A 9,084-nucleotide genomic window follows, 5' to 3' on the forward strand; every position below is an offset into this window, starting at 1 on the left:
AGAGTTCATCCGGTACCCTTTCGCCTGTTGCGTGCTCGGTGCGACGATATATATGCCTGCCTACCACCTTTACATCTGGCATCTGAGCCTGACTACTCGCTACTTTAGCCCTAAGGGAAACGTAATCCGTCGAACTAAACTGCTCCGACTCCAAATCGATCCTTTCTTCTGGTTCGATCTCTGACAAATCTGGGGAAAAGACCCGAGACAAGGCGTCTGGAACGATGTTTCGAGACCCTTTTCGGTGGCTAATATTAAAGGAATACCCCTGAAGCTTCAAAGCCCATCTGGCCAGTCTGCTACTCAGATCTGATTGGGACATCAGCCACTTCAAGGAGGCATGGTCGGTTATCACCGTAAATTGATGTCCCTCTACATAAGCGCGAAATTTCTTGATGCTCAGAATGGCAGCTTAGCATTCCTTTTCCGTCACCGAGTAAGCACGTTGGCACTTATTCAATTTTCGTGACATAAACGCAATTGGTACTTCATCGCCCTCTTCGTTTATCCGCATCAGTACCCCTCCTACTCCTGAGTGACTAGCGTCGCAGTGGATAAAGAAAGGCTTTTCAAAATTCGGTGTGTGTAAAACGGGAGCTTCACACATTGAGTTCTTCAGAGCTGTGAATGCAGCTTCTGCTTCTTCGGACCAAATGAACTGGCGTTTCTGCTTCAGGGCGTCCGTCAGAGGCGCCGCAATAGCCGCAAAATTCTTTATAAATTTGAGGTACCATCCCGTCATACCCAAGAATCGACGCAACTGTTTCACCGACTTCGGAACAGGATATTCCTTAATGGCCTCTATTTTGTCCAAGTCCATGCCTATAATACCGTGACCCACTACATGCCCCAGATAGCGGACCTCAGGCACACAGAACTTGCTCTTCTGTATATTAATTGTAAGCCCCGCTGCAGACAGCTTCTCTGCTAATACTTTTAACACACTCAGATGCCTTTCAAAGGTGTCTGACACTATAAGCAGGTCATCCAAGTATATAAACACTTCGTTTCGAAGATTGGCTGGAATAATGCGGTCCATAAGTTTGGACATAGTAGACGGCGCATTGGTAAGCCCAAACGGCATAACTTTAAACTGGTAAAGCGGCCGTCCAGGCACTGTGAATGCTGTTTTATCCCTAGAACCTTCTTCTAGCGGTATTTGCCAGTAGGCACCTTTCAGGTCGAGGCTAGTTATGTATTCTGCCTTTGGTAACCGGCTTAAGATCCCATCTATGAGCTGCATGGGATACGCGTCCTTCCGAGTCACCTCGTTCACCTTGCGGCTGTCTATACAAAGACGAACCTTCTCCGGCTTCCGGACGAGTACTACCGGACAAGACCACGCACTGTTGGATTCTTCGATGACCCCTAGCGCTAACATGCGATCCAACTCCTCATACATTAATTTCTCGATAGCTGGGGACACTGCATAGTGTCGTTGTTTTGTGGGCTTTGCCTCCCCTACATCTATTACATGGGACAACAACGTGGGTTTTCCTAAACCATTATCCGCGAAAGACGGAAGACACTGAATGGTTCTATTCAGTTGTTCTCGTTGCACCTCCGATAAAGGACGTTGGTTTTCTGGCTTCCACACCTCATCGCAATGGTTCACCGTGTCATTAGCACTTCCTTGTGGATACAAATCGGCTGGCAATAAGCCAAATTCGGTCCAAAAGTTAATGCCCAGATACAGAGGCTGCGTTAGGGTTGGAACGATGTATAGGGTAACTGACCTGGTAGCACCTTTATAGCCCACTTCCGCTTTAAGCTTCCCCACCACTCTCTGAGACTGCCCACCCGCTGTCTGAACTGTGGATGTCATGGGCTTAAATTGAAATTGGCTTTCAAGCATTAATCCAACAAGCTTTCTGTCTAATAATTTGACCTCTGCATATGGCCTGAGATCTTCTGATATTATTAACGATACCAGAGCTTTTTTCTATAACCTTAGATTTCTGACAAATTCTTCCCGACGTACTTTAGCTCGTGCCTTCCGTTTAGACTCCCTATCCTCTTTTTCTTCCTGTGTTATTTTCTTATTAACTATGGTAAAATTATTGTTTACTATTGGGATTGGGAATTGCGTAGCAGCTTCTATCGCTACTCGGTGTTCGTCGCTTTGGACGCTGATGGTCTGCGTGCACTTTTCAAGGGTGCACGCACTTAGGTGTTTTTTGTTGCTTGGCATTTTTGGCACGACGGCTTGTAAGTGTCAGGCTGGCCACACCCATAGCAAAAAACTACTCGCTCTGCTACGCAATCCTGGTAGCGATGACCATTACCACGGCAGTTCCAACAGACTAAGTTGAACGCTGCTATCTCCCCATCACTTTCGTCTGACTCCTCTTGCCCTGGGCTTTCTACCGCGAGAACCAACCGTCTTGGTGCTGGTCGTGGTCTAGCCACCGGATCTTTACCAACAGTTTGCATGAACAGTTCCCGAGTCTTCACCAAGTGTCTTAACTGTGCAATGCTAAAGATCTTTTCATTTAGCAGTTCATGCTGTGTCTCCGGCAATAAATTGGATCGGAGTGACTCCATCAGGGAACCTTCTGACAAGGGCGTTGTCAGGGTATCTGCCAGTCGGACAATCGCTTCGTAGGACTCATCAAATGATTCGTTCTCCTTCTGCTTCCTTCGGTCTATTGCAGCTCGAATGTTGACGTCTGTCCTCGCATCCTTGAATCGTACTAACAATGAAGATTTAAGGTCGGCCCAAACGACCGTCCTAACACTCTTATGGTAGCGCCAATACCAGTCACTGGCACTTCCCTCAAAGAGATTGCTCACGTATCTCGAAAGCAACTCGAAATTCCCGTCCAATGTTTGGATCGTGAGCGCTTCTACCCGAGAAATGAAATCGTCGACGGAAATTCCAGTCCGCCCAGAGAACCTAAGCTTCCAATTGACTAAAATTTGACTAACACGCTCTGGTCGAATATCCACACTCATGGGGGAATTCCTGCTGGCTGTTTCGAAACCCTGAAACCCTGGCAAAGGTGTCGGCCGTCGTGCCGATCCTTCTCCAGCTTGGTTATCCCTCGAAGGAACATCCGCTGTATTTGCCAATTGGCCCATGAGAGAGCTGAGAATACCTTGAAAACCATTAGCGATCGCATTGCTTAGCATCTCGGTTTGTGTCAACGAGGCTTCAGCCATGGCTTCGGCTATCATTCGCTGAAGCTCGTTACTAGGCGAAGGGGCTACCACCACTTCCGGACCAGCTTCCCTAGTTTGCGGCTGATTGGCCGAAGCAGACGTCGGAGCTCCATGTGGAGCCCCCACATGGTCTTTACTCCATCGTATCCTCCCATCGCCCGCAGTGTCATCAGGTGCCGGGTGCTGCGTTCGCCCAAGGTGTTGCGCACCTTCAGGCAGCTCTTCTGCGACAGGGTTCTTTTTTTTCGCCCGTACCCAGGGCAAGGACGCGGCGCTGGCACTCGCCGAATGCCACGGCATGGCTGCTGGTGGGCCCGTCGTCCTCATTGCCGGGCCGTTCAAAAATCGTCTCGAGACCGGTGGGCCTCGACTTTGCGATGGTCTGCGATGGCGCCTGAGAACCGGTGGTCGGCGTCAGGCTGGGCTTCTTGGCCAGGCGGCTGGGACTAAGACTGGGATTGGCGGTGCTCTGGCTCTTGCTCTTGCAGGCGCGCGGCGGCATTTGGCGCCGAACCATAGTCGCGGTTGCCACAGATCCTGTATCCCCCGGTATACTCCCGGCTGAAATGAGACGAAATGAGAAATGAGTTACGACTGTCCGATGGCCGCAGACCCGAGTACTTCCTTTACCTTTAGCTTTGCCTTCAAGTTTTTTCTTTGCAGGCATTTCTCGTATCTTTTTCCGGCTTTTCCGTCTCCTGGGTAAACCTTTCGACTTCTCAAACGAGCAACGAGCAACGAGCCTCTTTGGGTTGAGGGCTCTCAGTGCTCCACAGGGGAGGGGCTGAGAGGCTGGGGTGTGAGCCGCCAGCAACCAAGCGCGTTGCTTTATTAATATTTGTGGGCAGTATATGTCTTAATTTAATTTATGTACATTTTTGTGTTTGTTTTACAATTCAACTTTAAACGACACTCAAACACACACTAGTACATTTGATGGCACATTAATTTACAAACATATAATCTGCAGTAACGAAACACTTGTAACCTCGACTAGGCCCGCAGCCAGCAGGGGGGGGGGGAAAGGGAAAAAGAAAAAGAGAGCGACAAAATATTCGGCACTTTGACGGAGGGACTAAACCTCAGACACGTCTCGACTCCACAACGTTCACGACACGACTTTCCATTTGCAAGTGTGTATGTGTGTGTGTGGTGTGAGTCAAGAAAGTGAAGTGGGGCCACGCTCAAAAGTATGCTGTCTCTTCTTTGTAATTCTCCCTAACTTAAAATTTGATTTGCAATCCCCTGTGAGTTCGTCAACTTGATGTTTTGTTGGCTGTAATGCGGTATGTGGTCTTCAGTCCCCTCTACTACCCTTGCCGCCTGCTGAGGGCAGACGACTAGGAATGTAGCATGTACATGTGGGCGTGCAGTTTATAGGGGGCGTAGTTGTTTTATGCGAAGACTAGCATTTTTGGCTCAATTTAGGCCGTAGTGGTGGTGTGGCGGCAACTGATGCTGATTTGAAAGTCGATTTGAAACCGATAATCAATTGTCAGCACCGTTGCCGCCGAAGATTTATCACAGATTGTAATAATTTTGTAGTGGGGTGTCGGAGAACCGCACTAATTACGAAAATAACAATGGGGGGGGGGGAAGAAGGGGTTAAAGAAATGAGATCGAAAATTCAGAAAGTGCAGTGTTGCAACACGTAGTCAATTGAGGAATAGATAAAGAGAAAAGGTAAGCAATGCAGGTGTTCTGCGTGGAAAATAAGAGGAAATATACTAAATAAAAAGAGACAAGCACTTGCAGAAATAACAATACAGATAAGTAGTAGACTGGAGTGAAGACGACGGAAAAACAGGTAATAAAAGAGATACTACACTGGAACAAAGACGAGACAAAACAGGTACAATTGATTTACGTTTACAATATAACAATAAACATAACAATTTAAAATAATTTCTATATCTTTTTCTATAATTACAGGGAAGACAAGAAACAGCAGAGCATCGGCCGGCATAGCAAAACACAATGCTTGTAAAGACATTGCGTTGCATACCGGCCGACCCCGTCGTCCCCCCTGGTCGTCGAAATTGGCGTGGTCCGAAGTCGTCAGAAGTAGGTGCAATTAGCACCTCGTCGTCGTTGTGGCTGTGGCTGCCCTCTTGGAGAACCAGTGGCACTGGTCCGGCCACCAGCTGGGAGCCAGGAGTAGACGGCACACATATTACTGTGGCGACACGGGTCCGGCCGCCAAAGTGAAATGGATGTGAGTGTGTGTGTGCGTCGGCAATTGTGGCCCTAATGTAGAGCGAGTGGCACTAATCCGGCCACCAACTAAGGACGATGGCGGACACGACACACATAACTCGAACGGCACAGGTCCGGCCGCCCAAGTGTAATGGGTGTTTGTGTGTGTGTGTCTGTTTTTGGCTATTCTAGCAATCACCAACGCACTGCATTCGATTTGAATTTGTCAGGCCGTATGATTTTGCAAGTGTGTATGGCAGCATTTTTATTCGTTTATGTTTTATTTAATGGCTTTGATGGCGGCAGCGTCCGTTGTTCATTTTTGTTGTGGCATGCGAGTGATATGTATACCTGCCCCGTATGATAAAGATTTTCGCCGTAATGTTTAGCCCGATAGTGTCCCGTGAGTGCTATCCGGCGATTGCCTAAGCGCTCTCGGCGATACGCGTCGGTACCCCCGACCCCCGTAGTAATTCTTAGTTCGACAGCGTCCCGTAAGTGCTATCCGGCGATTGCCTAGGCATTCTCGGCGATGCCTGTCGATATCCCCGACCCCCGTAGTAATTCTTAGTTCGGCGGCGTCCCGTAAGTGCTATCCGGCGATTGCCTAGGCATTCTCGGCGATACTTGTCGGTATTTCCGCATAGCAAAGTTCCCCTTTCCGCGTCGTAGTAAATCTTAGGCCGACAGGGTCCCGTAAGTACCGGCCGGCGGTAGCCTAGGAACTCTCGGCGATACTTGTCGGTATTCCCGCATAGCATAGTCCCCCTTTCCGCTTCGTAGTAACTCTCAGGCCGGCGGGGTCCCGTAAGTACTGTCCGGCGATAGCCTAGGTACTCTCGGCGACACCTGTCGGTATTATCGCATAGTAAAGACCTCCGTATTGATTCTGAGTTCGGTGGGGCCCTGAAGGCGCTATTCGGCGATAACCGGAGTGTTCTCGGTGAAACCAGCTGCCCTGTCCCACGCTACGATCGCCCCCGTCCGCGGGACTGCGGCCCCGTCCCCCATCGTCGGTCCGAAATACGGAGTCCCGGCAAATTATAAATATTGCTGTAATTTCGACCCTGGAGTAGACTGAGATATGTACCCCAGCCCAGGATCGCTTCCTTACAAAAGTTAAGGTAACACTAGACTTAACATTAACATGTGTTTTCTTTTACAATGGATTGCGTCTTTTCAGACCGTTCCCGTCCTCGGAGCGGGCTTCATATAAGTGGCGGCGCAAGGCTGATCCTCATATCAGCATCAGCATAGGCCCTGTAGTTGGCTGGGTGCGTACCGCCGCAACTTTGGCATTTAGCTGGGTGCGGTGGACGAAACCACCGCACTTTACACAGACGAAGCCGCGTTGACAGAAGTTGTTAAACCGCCGCAACTTTGGCATTTAGCTGGGTGCGGTGGACGAAACCACCGCACTTTACACAGACGAAGCCGCGTTGACAGAAGTTGTTAAACCGCCGCAATTTTCGCATTTAGCTGGGTGCGGTGGACGAAACCACCGCACTTTACACAGGCGAAGCCGCGTTGACAGTAGTTGTGTGTGGTTTAAGAAATCTTTGTGTTTTATGATTCTCTTTGTGGTTTGTGATTTGAATATATGTTTAGTGGCGCACAGAATTTTAATTTACATTGGCGAGAAAGAGGAAATAAAGCTTGTCGGTAGTGGTTGGGAAGGGGAATGTGAATGTGTGTGGGGCGAGTTGGGAAAATGGCTGCTTGGCTTGGCGTCGGCATTTTAATGTATTCCTTATTGGCGTTAATTAAGAATTTTTAACAGTTTAGTTGGGCGGCAAACAAGTTAAGGGGCTCGTTAGTCGCCCGACGTGTCACACCGCTTCATCTGCCTGGTCGATCATCGGTAACTGTATCTGTATCTGTACAAAGGAGCCTAGAATTTCTTAGATCTGTGTTCTTCTACCATCCTCTACATGGATTGGTTTCACATTAATCCTAAAGATGCACAAATTTTATAGCTTGAAAAAAAAAAAAAACACATACAATAATCGCATATCACATATTATGTTTTTTGTGGAGAGGGGGAGGGTTCCAAAGTATTTACACGGTCCAATGTTTGCACGGGTAATATAATGGAGATTCTCTTGGTAAAGATTTTATTCGTAATTTATTCGCCCAACTATCGAGAAAGACTCGCGTGTGCCGTACGATACGATCCATTACGATACGATATCGTCTGTGGGCTATATATGTATGTATATTGATGTGTGCATATGTATGTACAATCCGAAGAGAGGATTACTCTTGTTTTGTTCTCTTTCCTAGATGATAATATCGTATCAGTGGTTCTGGAAGGGGGTGCTTAAACCTACGACGAAAGCTATAATCCAGTGGATGGGTCGGAATAGGTGTCCTGTTCCTCCGCTCAGACATAGACCTCTCCTGTCTTGGCCTCGGGACTGTGTTTGGCGAGGGTTGAGGTAGCACTCGTGGCCGTTGCCGTTGCCGTGGCGCCGCTCTGGGGCAGGGCGATCGTGCCACCGGATGAAGAGTTGTCCACTGTATCCACTGTGGGGGCTCCTGCCGAACGCACCGAGGAGCGCACTGTGGGGTCCTGCAGGTTGAAGCTCAGACTGAAGCTGTTGTTCCGCGAAATGTTGCCGTTGCCGCTGCCGTTCAGGGGCTTCACGGACAGGAGGGCCGTGGTGGTGATGCCGCCGCCCGCACCCGGCCCCACGGTCATGCCGTTGCTGGAGCCACTGTTGCTGTAGCCGTCCTGCTCCTGGGCCAGGTCCACTATGGACAGGGACGAGGGGAAGCGCTGAATGGAGAGCGAGACGGGGATCGTGGTGGTGATGTCATTGTGCTCGATGCCACTGGCCGTTGTCGTGATGGTCGGCAGCTGGGCGTTCGCCGCGATGGGAAGGATGCTCAGGGTCCCCGTGGGAATGGTGTACCCGCCGCCGCTGCTGTTGGCCATCGTGAAGGGAAACGACAGCGTGGTGATATTCGTGGCAGCGGAGAGGGCTACGGAATCGAGAATCGAAGGGAGAGAGATTGTGGTTGGAGTATCTGAATCTGCATCTGCGGGAGTATCTGTGCCCGGTACTCACTGCTGTGAACTCGCTGTAAATGATGACCACTGCGGGCAGGGTCAACGCCTTGACGCAGCACATGAGGAACCCAAAGAAGAGCCACGCGATCTCCCCGCAGGTGGAGAAGCGTAAGAGCTGCAGGAAGCCGATCGGCTGTGTGGGCTCCAGTCCTGCGGCCACCGGCGCCTCATCCAGGGACTTGCCATCGGTTGTCGCCGTGCCAGAAGCCTCGTCCATCTATCGGTACGACGAAGGACGGAGGAATAGTGTTACTCGAGCCAAGACCCGCGATTTATTCACAGACACGGACAGAGACAGACGGCACGCAAAGGTTATTTCAATTACTGCCACACTCTCAGAGGCATGTATCTGTATCTGTGGCTGTGGCAAGGGTACAGCAGCTACTTTGTATCTTTTGTCATAGTTCTCTCTCATTGCCCCGCGGGGTTAACGAGTAATAGAATCTACCGTTTATTATTGGACATTCCAACGCCAATTTGGAGCGATTCGATTCGATTCCCTTTCAGAGGCCCGTACAGAAATCTGTGTGGCGCCATTCGCCCCCTGCCCCCTCTCCTTGTCGTGGGATGGATGATCACCTTTTAATTGATTTTCAACACTTTTTGATCCTATAGATACTGTATCTATGCACTGATTTCTGCAGAAGATCCGT

At 49.6% G+C, this 9,084-nt stretch overlaps 1 protein-coding gene across 1 annotated transcript; it reads right to left on the reverse strand.

Moving 5' to 3' along the window:
- Nucleotides 1–8,194: 8,194 nt before the first annotated feature.
- On the reverse strand, nucleotides 8,195–9,084 carry LOC117189911 (multidrug resistance protein homolog 65-like). Its single transcript, XM_033394984.1, has 2 exons — nucleotides 8,430–9,084; nucleotides 8,195–8,343 (listed from the first exon to the last, which is right to left on the reverse strand). The coding sequence occupies exons 1-2, from the start codon at nucleotides 8,646–8,648 to the stop codon at nucleotides 8,248–8,250; spliced, it is 315 nt and encodes a 104-aa protein (XP_033250875.1). The 5' UTR covers nucleotides 8,649–9,084; the 3' UTR covers nucleotides 8,195–8,247.

This window comes from Drosophila miranda, assembly GCF_003369915.1.
Source record: "Drosophila miranda strain MSH22 chromosome Y unlocalized genomic scaffold, D.miranda_PacBio2.1 Contig_Y1_pilon, whole genome shotgun sequence".
Taxonomy (NCBI): Eukaryota; Metazoa; Arthropoda; class Insecta; order Diptera; family Drosophilidae; genus Drosophila; species Drosophila miranda.